We start from the raw sequence: 19,255 nt of genomic DNA on the forward strand, positions 1-19,255 counted from the left end.
GTAGACCCAATGGACCAATCAGGATTATTGTGAAAAAGCTGGAATTCATCAAGATAATGTTTGTTTGGTAAAGCCTGGCATTTCTGTATCCGTTGCATAGAAAAGGGTAAATCAAGTATGTGTCACGGTAATCCCAGCTCTCCGTGTCATGAATGTTATCTTACTATGAGCTATTTCTCATTATTTGAAGATTATTATTATTACCAGATAGTATGCCCTCTATCATGAGAAGTGATCCCAAAATAATGAGATGTTATTATAAGAATAAGATAACAAAATTAAAAAGTCCAGATACTGTGATAAGTGGAAAAGATTACACAATCATAATATCAGATGTCATAGGAGAGAAAAATGATCCCATAATAAGAAGATCCTTATCACACCAATGAGCGATCTTTCTCAATGCGACAAAGTGAATTTAACGTGCTTCCATAGGAAAAGGTGCGAGAAGCTACGAGGAGGAATGAAGGAAAGAGAGGAGGTGAGATTTAAAGATGGGGGATGGAAGAAAGAGGACAAGGGGAGGATAAGACAAAGGTGAAATATAGAACATAGCAGGTGCTCAGGGGAAAGAAAGAGAAACAGATACAACTGATGAGCTAAACTACAGGGAAGTAATGGAAGCTATAGGGCGTGAAGGACACAAAGAAGGTGAAGGAAAGAGCAAAATCTAGTGCAGCGTGCCTTACATATTTTTCAAGTAAACATCACACACTCCTAATAGACTTTGCATGAACACAAAGGCACTTTGACAAGCTAATAAATCTTCAATGCCGCCTGTTTAACTATTAATGACTGCTTGTCTTGATGGTGATGATGATGGAGCCTTACAGATGCACCTACAGCGCTGGTGGCTCTCTTGAATACGTGATTGTCGGGTGGCATGAGGAGGCCTTACAGTAGGGGGGGAAAATCTGATGTGAAAACTTTAAATGCGGAGCAAGCTGAAGTTGTCGGCTGCAGGTGGTTGGAGGACGACAGATAGAGGTGGAGAGAGAGAGAGAGAGAGGGGAAGAGAGAAGGAGAGTGAGATTTATCGGTTCAGAGATACCCAGGGGAGGTTGGCGACTGGAGCTCAGTCAATCCAGGAGCAGTGGAGCGATAATGTGATGCAGACACACACACACACACACACACACACACACACACACACACACACACAGATATATACTTAGAAGTATGCTTAAATGTATATGTGTGGGCTTGTGAGCAGGCCTATATTTGCACATAAATACACACATGCTTTGGGAAACGACACTAATGCATCCACATAAATCCGCGCACGCTCTATGAATAAATAAACACACCCACCACATCGATAAACAAACACACTAATTTCCACAAATGAAGCTCTCGATGTCCTCTAGATTAAAAAGACAGATCTTCATCGACCAGTGGACTTGGAATGACAAACGCAATACACATTCCAACACACACATGCACACACAGGCAGACAGAGATCCCCTCCCAAGTCATGTACAACCACTAATGCACCGCGCCTAACAGAGGCAACCCATAAAAAAAACACCAGAAAACCTTGCATTCATACATTAATAAGCAATACATTACACACAGGATTGCGGTTTATACACCTGTACTCAAACGCAGAAACACACACAGGTACTCAAGGCATCCATAGGCAAGGCACATAACACATTTGTGGATCAAGCCTCTGATCTGTCAATGTCATTTTTTGCGCTGCAGTTATAAATGGTGTTTACACTTATCGTATGGTGCAGCTCTCAGCTCAGCACACTGGGTGTCATAAGTCTCTCCTGCAGGAACTTTGTCTGTCTGCTGTTTCTTTGGCTGCCCATTCAGCAACCCTGCCCCATCATTAGCTCTCATTCGGACGATGCACTTCATCATCAATGCTTATTAGCAACGTTAGTGCTGTAATCAGCAGCCTTTTCTCACAGAGCTGTCAAAAACGATTACTCCGGTAATGCAGTGTCACCGGGCTCTGTGTGTGTGTGTGTGTGTGTGTGTGTGTGTGTGTGTGTGTGTGTCTTCAAGAATCTCTATTTGCATCATTCAGGGTTTTCTATAATGAGCAGTCCAGCAATAGGTACATAAAAACTCACTGCGAGTAGAGCATGCGTGAGCGGACGATGAACTTGAAGATGTACTCGAGGGCTTTGAGGGTCCGGAGGATGGGCTCACACTGCTCCCCTCGACTGGACACATCCAGATACCTCTTCAGCACCGACATCAGTTTTCTGGGAGAGAACGATTCGAAGAAGAGAGAGAGAGCGTGAAAGGGAGAAAAGGAAAACAAAATCAAGAGAGAAAGAAAGAAAAGTGAGAAGGGAAGAAAGAAATCAAAATCATTCAGCCAGAATTGTCATTCGTTCCCTGATGTTCCACAGGTTGGAAAGTTAATCACCAACTCCATTTTTCACTTCCATAGAGCAGAAAGACAGAGTGCAACAGAGTGAGAGTGAAAGAACGAGAGAGAGGAAGACTGGGAGGGAGGTGGAGGTGGAAAAATGGCAAAATAGCATTTCACACCTCAACAGATGTACCTTTCACACAGCTCACCAACATTTTTATTTGCCCTCAGATGCATGATGAAAAAAATCATTTTCCAACACATGCGCGGCCTGGAGGTATCTTTAGACACACACATAAATATAGTACTCGGGTGTGTCAAAGGAGTTGGAGAGAGGAGTGGGTGGCGCAGAGTTCAGTTGAAGTTTATGACCTCGCACCATTTCTCAGTCCAATCTCCCTCTGCATCAGCTCAGCGTCATGCAGCGGGAGCATGTTCATAACACGTAAAGTAATACCGCCAGAGGTAAGGCTTGACTGTGATGGCTCTATTTTCATGAAATGCTAACAGGGGATCACCTATTAATGGGTTTAAAACAACTAAATCCTCTTAAACAATAAAAGTCACCTTGAGAAGTGAACTCTGATCAGACCTCACTTTCATCAGAGCGACCTTCAAAATATCATCAGCGTTATTACCATTCAGCCTTCCCTGGTTTTGTTTTGATGCGTGGCTTAAAGGCGAGCGGAGGATGATTTATTCTTTTTTTAAGAGCAAGAGATCGGGAGTTTATAATGTAGCGAGAGGGAGTTAGAGAGTTTTACATAACAGCCCCTGGGCTGACAGGCGTTAAGCTGCAGTGACCCTCTTAAAGAGGGTGAACATCAACACACTGGCAGGGGAGGGATGGAGCGATGGTGGAGAGACAGATGAATAGATGGAGCGAAGAACAGACAGGAGGAGAGAAAAGCAGGCCAGAGAGGCGGGGAGTGGCAGGGATAATTGGGAAAAGGAGGCTGAGAGGAGGAGAAGCAGTTTGGGGTGAGCAAGAAAAGGTTCAGAGGGGGGAAAGAGAGCTGCAGAGAGATGTTTTTAATTTCCTAACTGAAGCGTTGGCAATGCAAACAAATGTTTTCTCCAGCGCCCGCTGAATCAAGTGAAGTGAAATATCGGAGAGGAAGGAGCAGGCCGCAGAGTTTGGGGAGAGCGCCTGAGTGCTTTAGCTGCTACTCCGCAGAGAGGTAGGGTTAAAAGTCCGGCTATCTGGATGTACACTACATCTAATCCTGTTCGGTCAAGTGCTCCAAAGGCCAACACACACACACTGACCTCCAGTGGCAGCTGGATACAGTGCATTGTTTAATCACTTAACATTAGATCTTCAGGTGGCATTTAAGTTACCACAACAGCTTTAATGCTGGTGCATCTTTGGCATAAAGTGTGAAATACTGGACACACTGTGCTATGTATGTATTTCTAGTTTGAAATGCAAACAAGAACATTGCACATCTTGTTGATACACTGCTGATATTTCCACTCAAAAGAAGTCTGGTATGTTTGTTGACAGGAAGTCTAACACTGTCCTTACACGTCCTCACACCTAAATGAAGTGCTCAGCTGGCATTTTATGGAGCTCACAGTAAAATTATTTAAGCCTGAAATAGCCAGTTGTGTTCAGTGAGTTTAACTGATAATAAAATCTCTCGTGTCAGAATCGATAAAATATTTTAGCTTTTTCAAAACAGCACTGTTGCATGAGAATAATGATTTGTGACTAATTTTCTTTATTTTTTGAGCACTTAAGAAGAACTATTTTTGCATATATGTTACATGTTTCTTGCCTATAGAGCTTATATTTGTCTTGCTAAGAAAAGAATAAGAAATATTGCTCATCATATATACATTAGAATCTGATGCAAGACACCTCTCATTCAGGAAACTCATATAAAACACAACAGACTGACGACAGGAAGTGAGAGGTGATCCAGGAAGTCACCTACTTGTAGGCCAGAGTAGCACTGAAATGCTGCTTGATGTAGGCCTCCAACACTGTGTTGAAGTGCTGAAACTTTCTGTCAGCGATCAGACCAATGATGTATATCTGGCAGACAGAAGGGAGAAACAGAGAGGTTACATGTTTACATAGAAATAAACATTTACGAGGCAGATCGGACATTATGTACAATCACCTGATGGACATGTTTATCTGGAAAAAGATGGACAGGTAGATGCAAAGATGTCACACCTGATACACACAGACAACCTGTCAAGAGATCAGCTGCATCTGTTGACAAGGCACACACACACACACACAGAATCACACACACAAGCTCTTGCTGGGTAAGCACACACATGCACACACTCACCAACGCATCAAACACGAGGATGTCGTAGTCGTCAGTCTGAGAGTGTTCCATCATGATGTTGAACAAGGCATCCAGGGTGTCCTGCAGAAACTACACGCACAGATACAGACGAAGGAGAAGGCCGGTGAGACCGTGCACACACACACACACCAGCCTACACACTTGTGCATAAACACACTTGCGTTCACACCACTGACCTTGACCACCTCCTCTCCATCAATGATTTTGAGACTGTCCAGGTTTTGTTTGAGGTATTCAGGCCGGGTCCTCCACTTGAGCAGCCCCAGCAGACCCACTGGAGAGGCGAGACACAGGGGGAACATTTTCTGCTCAGCTGTCTTAACCGCTCATACACGTATTGTATTGCTTATGAGTGATCAAAGTTACTGTTATGTTCGTTGTTGACAGTTTTGATTTTCTAAAATGGAGCTTTTCACTTTCTGTCCTTGAACATTTGACAGTGTGTGGTGCACAGAATAGATATAACCTGTTGGAATGAATTTACCTGTCAGGGACTTGATAGTTTTTATATAATGTGAAAGATAAGAAGTTGAAGTTGTTGCACTGAATTACAATTAGAGCTGAAATTAATTAATTAAAGATATTTAATTCATAATTTTTGCTAATCAGCTATTTGCTGCTTTTCTCTTTTTTATATCACTATAAATGTTAAAATCTGGGGTCTTGAATATACAGTATATCTGTACTTACAGCTTGTCTTTGAAGATGTCGATTGACCTCTGGGAAATTGTGTATTTTCTGTCGTTTTGTGTACTTGTAAACAATTGCTTAATTCATGTTACAAAGGAATCAATGGATTATTATTCATTTTATACTCAACTCCGTGCTTTCAGAGTTACTCTCTGATGAATGAGCAACAACTAAGAAGCAATTTGTCAAGTGATGATTTGTCATGTGGACAGTCCCTGTTCCTCTGCTTACTGAGACTTTCAGCTGAACATTCAAATCCACAGTTTCTGTCATTAATTCTGCTACAGTTTGACATGGGGCAGATTTGCACGTCTCTGTAGGCCTGCCCGCTTGAAGCTCACTGCTTTCCCTGTCCAATAATTTCTGACTCACCAAGCCAAGCCGCACATCTGCTGGGTGGCCCCAAACAACTCTGTGTGCCTGCATGCCTGAGAGCCTTTGTGTGTGTGTGTGTGTGTGTGTGTGTGTGTGTGTGTGTGTGTGTGCGTGTGTGTGCGTGCGTGCGTGCGTGCGTGCATTTGTGTGTGTGTGTGTGTGTGTGTGTGTGTGTGTGTGTGTGTGTTACAGGTGATTAATACCGCAGGATAATGTTCATTATAGTGATGGACTGGTTTCCTCAGTAACAGCTGTTGCACTGCACCTGTGTCTGGTACACCTTACTGTCTGCAGTGTATGTGTGTGTATGCAGCATTTGTAGATGTGGATGTGCACCTCAGAGAGTGTGTGTGTATGTGTGCGTGCATGGTTACGTGGCTGCCTGCCAGAATGTGTAGGACAAAATGACGACACTTGCCGCTGATAAAACCTATGTATACACACCGTTCCCTGCATCCTTTGCTTACTATCCCTTGACCATACCTCACAGACACTCTTGTAGTTCTGGCACCATTAACCTAATTAACATACTGTTGACTCACCATTAATTGGCTGAAGGTTTCCTTTACCCTAACCCTAACCTCACCTCAGCCTTCAGCTGCTGTCATCCTGACTCACCTTTTAGCCCGAAACCTAAAAATAACACTAATGAGGTCAGAGAGATGTTACCTGCGTTTCACTGTCAGTTTTATAGGGGTTTTTTTAAGGAGATGTCTGAAGTTCCCCAAAAGCTAGCCCAAGACAAAACAGTACGCACACTGGACCGGCAGTGTTTTCACACTTTAAGGGACCTTCTACGTGGTGGATTTGTCCTCTACCAATTTCACAGCCAACCGATGATTCATTGTCTTGGCCTGCCCTTATTACTCTGTTGAAAGAAGATGTTAATTAATGTTTTTTTTTGACGTGTCAGGTTTAATTTCAAACACCCTCACACTCCACATACTGTAATTTCTGCCCTAACCTTTCCTCAGTTTTTGTGTGTATACGAGTGTGTGTGTCTGTGTGTCTGAATGAAAATAATTCGCCCTGCCAAGTCTCCCAAGAAGCTTAATATCAACACAATCACAAAGGTGCTTTCAACAATGCAGCACCTGCCCGCCCCCCAAACACACACATATACAAACAAACGCACACATACACCTACCGTTCTGGGTGAGTTTGGTGGAGCAGACCAGGGTGGAGATAGTGAAGGTGTCTCTGGAGCTGACTGACAGGCCTCCTGCACCCCCGGACACGTTGCTGGAGCTGCGACTCAGCGCCGCCACCTTGTGGGGGTCGCTGTGGTGGTGGCGGGTCGAGGGCAAAGACAAGTAGCAGTTCACGTCCTCCATGCGTTTGCTGTCACCCTAGGAGGACAACGTGTGGGAGTCATTTTTAACCCAATAATGGTGATGCACCAGTAAAGCTGCAGCTTCATGAGTTGAGGCACAGATGTTTGGTGGATGTCGCGGCAGCACTGGGACAAGAATTATATTTCCTGTGCTTAGTCAAAGCGTCTTGATGCTAACACAGGAGTAGTACACAGAGAGGCACTGGGGTTTGCTACGCTTGCAGTGATTTATTAGGCTATTCCTGGAGAAAAAAAATGACAAACAATGATTGCAGTCGCCAGTTCCACAGCAGTAATCCTCCGTGCCTTATCTACTTCTGCCTAACTCAACTTCAGTTTGTAAACTCATAACTTAGGAAACAGAGGGGCCAAGAGCAGGTTAGAAAAATAAGAGCACAAACGAAAACAGCACCAACTGCTGGTGCAGCATTTTTCTTTTTAGTTAAGAGCTGAAAAGATACAGAGATATCCTCTCTTGGCTTGGCAAGTTCTTACTTTGCTTATCTATTTGGTGCATGTGACCATACCTTATCTATAAATTTTCCATCTTCAGGCCGTGGATTCATTCAGGCCTCAAACTTCAACTCTGCCCTCCTTAATGTCAAACCAGTAAGTAATAATGAGTGAGTGGACGGAATAGCAGGGAGCAAGAGATTGAAGGCATGAGTGGTACAGACATCGAGGGGAATGCAGGGATAACGAGAGATAATCGAGAAAGAGGGCACGGTGGGACCGTCCATTTGGTCTTTGAGTGAATCACGAGTAATTAATCTTCATTGCGTTTGGCATTTAATCAATAAGGGGATTCAATCTTAGCTCAGGCTCATTTGGCAGGAAATCTATTTGGCTTCACTCAACCTGTCTGGGTGGTCATAATCTCCCCTCCAGACTCATTATACTGTATGTTTAGGTCTGCTTTCATGATGGTGGCCACTGAGCACGTCTTGAAATTCTTTCTCCTTGACAGTAGAGAGATAAATGCCATGCTTTTGACAAATACCACAGTATGCTTCAATGATTCATAAAGTTTACTTTCAATTTAGAGCCTTGAACTTTACCATTATCCACCTGCAGACGAAAAATCTTGGCACAGTAAGAAAAAACTTGCCCATTCATTCGTGTCTCATCCTGAACGATGAATCAAGAGAAGCTACGGTTTTGTTATTTGCAACCAGAGTTGCCACTTTCATTTGACACACTATCTAGAAATATTTCATATCTATTGGATAGATCTATTGAAGTTGGACTGTTCAATCCCAAACTGGTTCAATGAAAGAAATGAGCTGTGACACTTCCTCATCATAAAAGACTCACTATGCCATTTATTACTCCATATAAGTCTGAAGGCTTTGCGTGTTGATCTGCTATGCAGTTGCACAATTGTATTCTGCACACTGGTGGTCAAGGCAGACACGATTTGGCTGACAATAAGTCATCAAGCTTTCAGTGAGATGAAATCGATCTCATTTTCTCTGCATTTGATTTGTTTTTCAGACACTGAACCAGCTCATGAGTTCATCTCTTTACTTTCTGCAAAAGACTCTGGTCCTGACCTTGAAGACTACAAGGTCATGCAGCCCGTCTTGTAGAACTGTCCCATCCTCCTTCATCAGACGCACAAAAGCCATGGCAAAGTTCTTCTCGCTCTTGTCCTTGGCTGGAGGCGAAGGAGACGGATGTGTAAACAGAAGGAGGGAGAGGGTCAGGGGAGAAACACATCAGGGAAATGGAGAGGGGGGAGAGACGGGGAAAACTCAGACATGGGAGGAGTAAAGACTGCTGATTTGTTTAATCAACTGTGTGTAATGATGCCTTAGGTCATTTTCCAAATTGCCTCCAATCATTCGGTCCTTCCAGTGTCACATTATGCTCAGGGGAGCAGAGCAGAGTTAAGGAGTGTGGATGTATGCAGACAACAGACAGGCAGAGGACGAGAGGCTGATACTCACACTCCTGGGAAGAGCGGTGTCTGAACATGAAGCGTAAATGAATTCTGTGCATTTCCTCCAGAGGGACTGCCACCTGGAGGACATCTCATGTTATTATAGAATACGAAATAACAGACATCTTCAAATTTTAAAGGTATACCATGACATTCTGAGGTTTATTTTCATGAAAGGTCTGGCTGAAATGAGGAATGCAAATGCTATATAAACACCAGACACCTTCGAGAAAATGGAAAGAACACTCCGGTATAGATGGAAATACATTTCCACCACAAACTACTTTTGAACTGTTAGCTCTGCAACTCCTTCTCCAACACACACACACACACACACACACCTTAATTGTCTCCATCCAGCGGGGCTGTTTGACTTGGTAGTAGATGACCGATCTGTACTCACTGACCGCTTTATCCCCTGCTCCCAGACAGATGGAGTTCTAGGAAAGAGGGAGAGAGAGAAAAATACTTGTCATATTGAGCTGAAGGATTTCATGTTTGTGTGTGTGTGTGTGTGTGTGTGTGTGTGTGTGTATGTGTGTGTGTGTGTGTGTGTGTGCGTCCATGTATGCCTAAGATGGATTTTCACTCGGGGATAAAGCCACGTCGATGTGCCCCTGACTATGAGAGGGTGAGTAAGCACTTGATCAGTGTCATGCTTGCTCGCTGGCACATGACACCTCAGTCTCTTATACACCACACATGCAGTGCACACATGCACCTGCACACTGTATCTCAAACACTCCCCCAACACACACAAATCCCTTTCCTTCCAAATACGCCGACGTGCTCCGTACGACCTCATCCTTTCATGCTGCTGACCTGTATGGCCTTGCCCTCCTCATCACAGACCCACATGATGACCTCCACGTTCTTCTGTGTCGTCTTGTTGTATTTGTCGAAGTCGCCACCCTGTAAGGTGAGGTAGATGTCATTGCGAACATCTCCCGGCATAATGATCTCTGGGAAGCCAAGCTTGCGGGCCACCACAGTGCTGCGGTCCACCAGGTGAGGGTATTCCTTCCGGATCTGAACTATGTCCCCTACCAGAGCCTTCATGGTCACCCACAGACCTGCAGGGGGGGAGGGGTAAAGGAGGAGGAAAGACCATGTAATGTTTGACAAGTATGCATACATATGTCAGGTCCACAATTAATGACATTAGTTAAACAGGATGCTGTTAGCAGTGGGGCTGCTGATGTTTTAAGCTGTACTCAGTGTTTCCTAAAAATCTATATTCTTGAACTTAGGCCTTCATGGGGCTCAGAAACTCAAGAAATGTGGGATTTCATTTAAGGATGTAAACTGGCTGAGACTTATCCTCCTGTTATACTTCCAGAGTGACCAAAGCTGATCACCTGAAACAGCTTAGGAAACCAAAGAGCACGTATTGACATAACAGAGTTAAATGTAATAAGCTGGACTTCACAGAACTTTGACCAAATATTAAGAAATTTGCTCAGACAAATAGATGCCACTCCAGGCTATATTAAATGAGGGATCCTGAGAAGAGTTTTCATTTCTCTCTGCAGGTAAGCCAATTAAAATTAAAACCAAATGAATGAATAAGGAAGTTCAAGGTTCTGTGCCATTTAAAGTGAATTGAAAAGTGAGAAACCCTGAAAGACAAGGCCCGAAAGCTGAACTTAAACACTCAGATTTTACACAAAGTGGATCTCGCTTTATCTAACTTAATGTGAAAGTGTTCCAAGGTGAGCTTTGGATGTGAAGATGTCTGCTGTTGTTGCAGTCTAGACCATTCCTGTTGGTGAATGGTAGTGTAAGACAGGGGAGCGAGGGAGACGAAGACAGGATGAGGGTGTTGTCATTATAGGCCCAAATGTTGTATTAAAAAATATGGGCTCTCACAGCTTTCAGAGGAATTGTGGGAGAACGCGGAGACAAAAATGGACAGAAAACGGAAAAAGGGGTGAGCTATTTTAGGGGAAGAGATAGTTGGCGAAATCTAGACTATGTCACAAACCCACATTTTCAAGGCTAACTGCATACCTACAGGGAATGCTGTATATGTGTGTCAGTGTATGTGCTGTGGTAGAAGCATCTCAAAGTGAGAGGAAGGAGAGATTAGGGGTGAGTAATGTTAAGAACAGACATCTGGTGGCCTCAGGTGCTCCTTCCATATCTGCTCATCCGGGTGCTCCTTTCATATCTGGGTTATGCCCAGAGCCTTCAGGAGCGGCAGGAAAGATAAAAGCTGTGTGATATAACAGTCCAACACGTGGGGGTTACTCTGTGTGGAACGAGACGGTGTCACACATAGGGCCTGTCAAAGTCAGCCATAAACATGAGGTAGTGGACAGCGACACTGGAGGCTGCTGGTGAGGGAGGAATAAAGGGTAAGTAATATGAAAAGATGGGCTCAAGGGCACAAGCTATCCATCAGGCTAATGACCATTCTCACCCACAGAGCAGAGAGAAGCAGCGAGGATGCAGCGGGAAAGGCCATTTTGTCTGATCGCAGTGTACACAGTCCACTGAGAACCTTCAAAGCTTACAAGACCACTAACAGCAGAGGAGACACGCAGCTTACACCAGAAGCCTGTAACAGTACCTTGGCCACCGCTGTCTCCTCGTGATGCCGTCACTTTGTTCAACAAGGTGTGGAGGAAGTCATTCTCAGCAACTACCCTGGAGCCGAAAAAAAAAAAGAAAAAACACACAGAAACCTTTTAACCATAAAACTGTGCAGGTTGTGCAAGACTGCTATTTTAATTACAGGGAGGATCTGTGAAAAGAGATTTAAGTTTCTTAGGGAAGAAAAGCAGGGCAAGAAGGAGAAGGGGTGGAGTGCCAGAGGAGGAAAATAGGACATACGGGAAGAAGGGGATGAAAAACTGCTTCTCCTCATCGCACTCGATCTTTCCTTTGATGATATCACTAATGTCCATCACTGCCAAGAGAAGAAAACAAACGTGTCTGTGATGACAAAATCAAAGAACATGTAATACACTAATTTCCAATCAGTCGACAATGACAGCCTATGTGAACATTTTGTATACAAAGTTCTCTATCACACATGAGTCAAGCAAAGCGGGCCTCACGACACACCGTGAGAGCAGTTTTTGTGAGGTTTATATCTGGATATAACAACTTTTTTGAGCGAGAGGGTACAACAATAGACGTAAGGGTACAAAAAGAATCAATGTTTTAGTTCTGTTTGTGCAAAATCTGACTGCGATTGCACCAGGTGGCTCACAGGTGTAAATATGGGTGATAATGCCAGCAACAGCAGCTGAAAAGTTAGACAAAATTACTCTGACCTTTAGGGAACAAAAGAAAAAGTGACTGGAGAGGCGACTAAAGGCCATTACTGTGGGATAAGCTGCTGAAAGGAGACAAAGAAATGAGGGCAAACAGCCTTTTTCTGCCATCAAATATATTGTAGCTTTAAAAGAGAGGCTAGTAAAAGCAAGACTCGTAAATATTGACAATACAGAGAAATCTTTCTGATCATAAATTTGGCCCAATGGCTAGAATTTATACTTCGCACACTGCTTGGCCACCTGGATTGGCAATTGAATGGCACCTTTAAGCAAAATAAAACTGTCCAGGCTGTTCTTCAAGTACCTGCCACCCCAAATGGCCGTCTCAGGCCCTGAGTGCACTTCTTGTTGTTCATCTCTTTCAGGTCCATCCTGCCCACTCTCACTATCTGACAGATCAGATAAATCTTTTCTCTGCTCAGATCCTTGTTCCCCAAGTCCTGGTAAAAAAGAAAATCAGGGAGAGGAGAGGAGAGGAGAGAGAAAGGAAAGTAAAAGAAGAAATACAGGGAGTCAGAATATATGGATGAAAGGATGGAGGAGAGTGGGGTTGGGGGATAGAGGGGAAGAGGGAAAGAGGAGAGGGAGAAAATTAAACAAAACAATACAATCTTCTTGCAGGGAACAAATCCATTCATTTCTGTACAGTGCAGCGGCCGTCATGTTCACAAACAGTGTGATAGTGCCCTCCTGTGGTCACTTACTGTAAAGACAACCTTCAGGTTGTTGAGCATGTCAATCTCCTTGGGGAATCCTTTGCTGCCCCAGCGTACCAAGTAGTTCTCACTGCACCAAGCACATGAAAGAGTTAAAGAAGACAATAACTGTCACATTACTGTTCTGCTGTGCAATATTTTAATACAAAACCACACACAGTATCAAATCCAGCTGCACTAAAGTTCATCTCATTCCCCTTGACTGAAACTCTGCAGATTCAGTCTACTTGAGAAAATGAATTTCTGTTTTGGGGTTTGCACATTTCCACCTACAGGAAACGATGAATCAAAAAGATAAAAAACACTATCTCTGAGTGAGCAAGTGCTCGGTCCAGATAAAGCTGGTCCGTTTGCCTCCTTCATCTGTTGGGAAAGGATCACAGAGCAGCCTGTCTGGAGTACATGAGCAAACTGTATGGAGGTGCTGATGTGACGTTAAATGATTCCTGTGAAAAATTAAGTGCAAATTCTTCAGCCCACCCCTAACATGCATTTGGATCAACGAATGTTCCCCAGTGCAGCTGCATAATTTTGATTCATGTGCTAAAAATACATCCGTTCTATTCCCAAAAGCATTTCCTGACATACAAGTACGTACCAGAAATGGACAGAGGGATGAAAAGGAAGACAGACAGCTGAGACAGAGGAGTGTGGGTGAGTGGGGTGAATCAAAGCTGGGAAAAACCTTCCTCAAACATTCCTGTCATAAAACCATAATATCTGCCATTTTATCAAGCGAGGGAACTTAATCAAATCAAATAAACATAACAAGGGCAGATGAGACGTAAGAGAATCAGGACAAATGGCCAGAAAGTAAGAGATGATGGAAAGGTTTTGGATACAGTATCTACTGAGAAGAAGAAGATGGACCCAGGTCTATCTTAGCACTTTCAGCTGCAGTTACTGAGACATAGATATACCCACTATGACAGTGAGTGACGGGACTTAGCATCAGCCCTGTCAGGCACCACACAGCGCTGACAGTCACTATCTGCTGCCCTATAATTTGTATTTTCTGTATTCTTATTTTTGGCATACCATTGTTCTTATTTTGTGGGGCTCAACAATGGATTAGAGAGGAAAAATGAGGATGCAAGAGAAGGAGAGGTATATAGACAAGAGAAAATGGAAGAGTGCTTGTGGGCTGGAGCGTGTGAGTGTGTGTGTGTGTGTGTGTGTGCGCCTTTTAGGCAGCTGAGGGATGGAGGTGAGGTAGAGAAGATCTGAGCTTGAATTAAAAGGTGCTTTCACTCGTTTCAGACAGTCAGCTGGTACTAAGAGGGATGTGGTGGAGGTTAAACCCACTTAATGTTCCTTTATTTTTATTTCATTGAACAGATAGTTTTTTATCTTCAGACTCAAGAAAAACAAGTTATATGAAGATCACAACGTTTTCAAGACACAATAAAAGCTGTTCGCAGTCACGCACCTTGTTTTCTATCTCTGTGCGACTCAACCCCACAACCAAATTAAATCTGGCAGACTTCTATATAAACACCAGTTGATTATTTGAACATGAATGTGAGGTTTCAAATCCTCAAATCAACCTGGAAAGAATGCACTGATCACCGGCTCACTGTGTGAGGCTGGGACTGAAGATTAGAGAGAAGGGCAGAAGAAGACAGAGAAGATGAGACACCTGATGATGGTCTGTTTGATGGGGTCATAGAGGGACATGAAGAGCTCCGAGTCCTCTCCGATGCGACAGACGAAATTCCTGACAAACACGTAGAGGCTGTGGGTGGGGGAAGACTGGATCCGCGCTGAGATCCCGCTGTGCTCTGTCTGGATGTTGGACTGCAGGAGAGGACGTTAGTTGCAGGATGTGAACTTGGGACAAGGGTTCAACAGGACAGCCAAAAAGCCTTCATTTCAAGCTCCTGTCAAATCTGGTTATCTGGTATAACAGTTGAGACTGGTTGGTTACTTAATTTTGGGATGTACCAGGAAGAAAATCCCTGAATTAGTTTATCATGATAGAGGGCATTCTCTTGTCCTGTGCTTTCTGCTCCTGACCGCACTGCCTTCTCATCTTTTCCTTTACCTGCTCCTCTTTGATGCGTTCATTGATCTTGACTGTGGCCTCCTCGTGAGCCCGGAACAGGCTGATGACACTGGCCCGCTCTGGTTCCAAGATGTTCCCATCCTCGTCCCGAACCACCAGGTCCAGCTCTAGGATCCTGCAGTGGGAAGCAGGAGAGGCAGGGGTTGGGGGGGATTGATGGGAGGTGACAGAGGACAAAGAAGGAGCCATGAGTGGAGGTGGAAATGGATGAGAGAGGAAAACAGAGGAGTGATGGGAGAGAGGAGAGAGGAGAGAGGAGAGAGGAGAAGAAAAAATAGTGGTTAGAAAGATGTGATCAGGGAGGTGAGACAGGATCAAATAAGCTTGTGTAAACAATTGATTTGGTTTTGGAGCAGACATACTTGTTGCCATAGTCAATCTTGGAGGTGACTTTCTGCTTGAGCTCCTTGAATTCGTCACTGGGCAGAGTGCCAGACAGGAGCTGGGATCGCCACTCCATTAGCTCCCACATCAGTCTCTGGACCTGCTTCACACGCGCCTGTTTATTGGCCTGGACAGGTAGACGTATGGTGTTACACCCCTCCACACACACACACACAAAGTCACACAGGCAAAGAGTGTTTTTTCCTGTTTGTTTGTTTTTACCACAAAGAGCTGCTTCCATATGCTTCCCCACTCCCTCAATGTGGTGGTCACCTCCTTCACCAATGGCATCTCAGCAGAAATCACTATCTCCTCATCTCTGTAGTCATGCACACATACAAGAAAACATGAAAAAAAAAAAGAAAAAAACTTCAGCTTTTGGAGACAGATGAAGACATTTAATTCCACTCACCCTCGTTTTTCAATGATGACCTCCTTAAGATGGACAAAACTGGCAGGGAACACCCCCTGGAGAGGAATATGCGTGAGGGGGGATGAATAAGAAAATAAATTATAGTAATCAGCAGCAGCTCTTAACTTTCCTTCCTAAAAATGAGGCTCACCCAGTTGAATAAAGCTGGCTGAATGTCCTGCATTATGTGTCATTATCACCTTTCTGTTAAAATCAATGTGACGCACAGTCTGGTGTAAAAACCAGGTTCTGTATGTGTGAGTTATTACCTGCTGGCCTTTGTTCCTCGCCAAGTAGCCTCTGTACCATCCTGAAAGACAAATGGACTGTCATCTTACAGCCACCACAGCACGCTGAAATCTCTGCACGGAAAAGCTTTTGGTTTATGTTGGTACTGAAATGTGGAGATGTCTGCACTGCATGTGGGGAGACTGGGACGCAACTGTCTTCAGCTGAGATGACTTATATTTGTATACTGCTGTGACATGCAGTGAGATACAGACGGCTAACTCCTTTAACCTAACTTTAACTTCTTTACTGTCTGTATCTTATCTTACCTGAAAATAAATAGCTTTGATTTAGTTTGATCTAGCTGGTTTATGAGAAAAATATGAGTTATGATATGCGACATGTATAAATCTTAAAACCTGTCCCTAATTATTATATTAAAAACCAACATAAAAAGGTTCCTTAGAAGCACCATCCAACAGAAGATTATAAGATTATTGTTTCGTTTTGAGGTATATTTACCTTCACAGACCTCCTGGATGTGCACCATGTCGCCAACCTCGAGGGAAAGCTGCTTCTTACCTTGGCCGACAAAATTCCACTTGACTTAAAAAAAACAGAAAACAAACACACTCGCTAAATGACCAAAAGAACAAATGATAAATCGATGAATCTAAAAATGAATCATAGGTTGAATCAATAATGAGCAGGCTGTAATTGTCAGCCTTAGATTTAGTGTACAAGCAGCAGTGGTAGCAACAGGTGTTTGCAGAGGGAATAAGCAGTGAGCAGCAACACGGCAGCAGCTAGGACGACTGTGCACTGCCTCACTGCAGAGGATGCATAGGAAACCAGTTTGTTACAGAAATTAAGCGTTGCACTGAAACCAACACTGTCTGTGTGCACTGGCTCACGGTTGCTTCACTCCATCCTTTTCTTGAATGGTTTTCGGGCACTAAACAAGCAGTTACACAGCTATAACATGCTAAATCAGGCCATTCTTTGGACTGCATAAAAGGTAGCTCACTATTTTGACACCAATACTTAAATTCAGACACACAATTCTTTCAAATTGAAACAATATACATGTACAGTTCATAATATTACGTGGTTTCCACTCTCTCTACCGTACTCTTTAGCTGTACGGCTTCAAACTCAAACAAACTTCCTTCCTTCTTCCTCCACTTCCTGTGTTGTCGTCTTAACGCAGACCAGGAAGATATTGACTTTAGATACAGTTGATCAACAACACTTCAATAAGTAACCATATAAGTAACTGATTCAAAATGGCTTTTTAGAAATTCACTCATTTTCACTGTCAGTCTTAAGCAGTGGAACTACTGGGATGAAAAGCTTAAAACTGTCTTCACTCACTTTCTATAACACACACTATGTGCCTGACGTATTGCAAGTAACTGATAAATCAATCCATCGTCTGCAGCGGGCCAGTGAACCTCTGCGTTTACATTCTGGATTAGAAGTCAGAAATCTGTATTGCTGCTAAATCGGTGTCTGTCTCGCATATCTTACGGCAACACATGCTCGGCCGTATGAAACGCACGCACCAGATAAACAGACTGTACTGACGAATTGCACTTTCTCAGTCTAGGATTTGTTGCTGGTGCCAAAATCAATCTTTCCACACCGAAAATTGTCATTTTCCTGAATGATTTATCTTCTTGCCTCTGTATTTATGCACTGCATAATGTGTAATGCATAGAGATTGCCTACTAACCACCGCTCATTTCTCCATCAGCTCAGGATGGATGGCAGTTTTGTTCATGACTTCTCTCCCCTTCACAGAATCCACTGTAGCTCTTATGAGTTCTGTTACATTGAGGTTAAACGGTGAATATGATTTGAGGATTTAGGTTTGTTGGCAGGATTTTATGTCATGTGCACATCCTAAAGTTCTACGAGGCCATTAGCACCTGCTCACATCCAGTCAAGCAGCCATTGATTTTTCACATTCATCTTCAGAGCTTGGCTAGTTTAGCATAACACTTAAACAGAGAGACACGATAGCGACACATATGCACATACACACACAAAGACACACAAAGACAGTCAGGGCATACTGACTTACCTACACCATACCGCTCCGACATGGTCCTCGTCCAAGGAGCCATAATTGCATCAAGTCCTTTCCCTCCTCTCAACTCGTCTTTCTGATTCTTCTCTTTCTCTCTCTGTCTTTTTTTAAGGGTGTCTGCCCAACTTCTCACTTCTATGCTTTTTTTTACTTTAAATGAAAGCTATAAGCCCATCCCCCCTTCGCCTCTCTTCCTCTTCAGTCTCTCCTCTCTTCCTGCCTTCAGGCGGTTAAGGGGAAGTGGGTGAGTATAACAAGGTGGAGCCCTATAGAGCCCACAGGCCTGCGCAGTGAATTCAGTCTCCATTTTGCTCATTTGGACTCGAAAAACATCAACATCACTGCTACAGAGGGGTTAAAAAGTGACGTGTATGGCATGCAAAATGACCCATAATATTAAAACAGCTATATTTGCAATTCTTGTTAAAACCAAGTTGGACCTGAAGATGCTTTTTCAAATGGGGATGCCATCACATGTGACAGATGGCAAGTTGCATGTGTGATCCATTCATAAATCAGAATTAAATACACACAGGATACCACACAGTGTAAAAAAATCAGATGGACTGCGGGTGACTTACACTCACATGCGGCGGCCATGTGTGAAACAGTGTACACAGTGTACTCTCACCTCAGGTAATAGCTGTATGTTGTGTTTTCATCAACACAGAGCCTCGGCTCACCCCTGTTCTGTCCGCACATCCTGTGTCCTTCCTTGATGGGAAAACGCTCCTCTGAATTTGCTTGTTTCACAAATTCTTCACAAAGCTGAAACTCATATCTGAAATTTCAAATAAAACTCTCCTTCACCAAATGGATTTCCGCTGTGTCTCCTTCGTGATGATGATGATGATGATGTTGCCGGGGCAACCAACTTTCCATTCTGAGAACACCGTCACCACAATATCAACTGGCAACAACCGTCCATAACAGATTTTCAATATAACCGATCTCTCTCTTGACTTTAATTATGGAACACAGTGTCCAATATTCAGATGGAGAAACAGGAACATCATTGTGTTTTCCTATATTATGAATCAGAGAGTAACAATTAGCATAAACGTCCATTTCTAAT

The 19,255-nt window shown here is 43.5% G+C and overlaps 1 protein-coding gene across 1 annotated transcript in view; it reads right to left on the reverse strand.

Moving 5' to 3' along the window:
• The window catches only part of dock2 (dedicator of cytokinesis 2), a 95,235-nt gene extending 76,928 nt beyond the window's left edge, over positions 1–18,307 (reverse strand). The window contains exons 1-21 of the mRNA XM_076738720.1: positions 18,175–18,307; positions 16,611–16,694; positions 16,130–16,170; positions 15,861–15,916; positions 15,671–15,767; positions 15,427–15,575; positions 15,044–15,179; positions 14,639–14,796; positions 12,988–13,069; positions 12,588–12,723; positions 11,835–11,910; positions 11,572–11,648; positions 9,822–10,072; positions 9,341–9,439; positions 9,007–9,079; positions 8,611–8,714; positions 6,872–7,073; positions 4,836–4,933; positions 4,639–4,728; positions 4,273–4,373; positions 2,085–2,219 (exon numbers count right to left, since the gene is read on the reverse strand). Of these exons, the coding sequence (XP_076594835.1) occupies positions 2,085–2,219; positions 4,273–4,373; positions 4,639–4,728; positions 4,836–4,933; positions 6,872–7,073; positions 8,611–8,714; positions 9,007–9,079; positions 9,341–9,439; positions 9,822–10,072; positions 11,572–11,648; positions 11,835–11,910; positions 12,588–12,723; positions 12,988–13,069; positions 14,639–14,796; positions 15,044–15,179; positions 15,427–15,575; positions 15,671–15,767; positions 15,861–15,916; positions 16,130–16,170; positions 16,611–16,694; positions 18,175–18,217 (2,288 nt within the window). The 5' untranslated portion in view covers positions 18,218–18,307. The remainder of the gene's footprint in view (positions 1–2,084; positions 2,220–4,272; positions 4,374–4,638; positions 4,729–4,835; positions 4,934–6,871; positions 7,074–8,610; positions 8,715–9,006; positions 9,080–9,340; positions 9,440–9,821; positions 10,073–11,571; positions 11,649–11,834; positions 11,911–12,587; positions 12,724–12,987; positions 13,070–14,638; positions 14,797–15,043; positions 15,180–15,426; positions 15,576–15,670; positions 15,768–15,860; positions 15,917–16,129; positions 16,171–16,610; positions 16,695–18,174) is intronic.
• Positions 18,308–19,255: the final 948 nt, after the last annotated feature.

Source organism: Chaetodon auriga, chromosome 9 (genome assembly GCF_051107435.1).
Source record: "Chaetodon auriga isolate fChaAug3 chromosome 9, fChaAug3.hap1, whole genome shotgun sequence".
NCBI lineage: Eukaryota > Metazoa > Chordata > Actinopteri > Chaetodontiformes > Chaetodontidae > Chaetodon > Chaetodon auriga.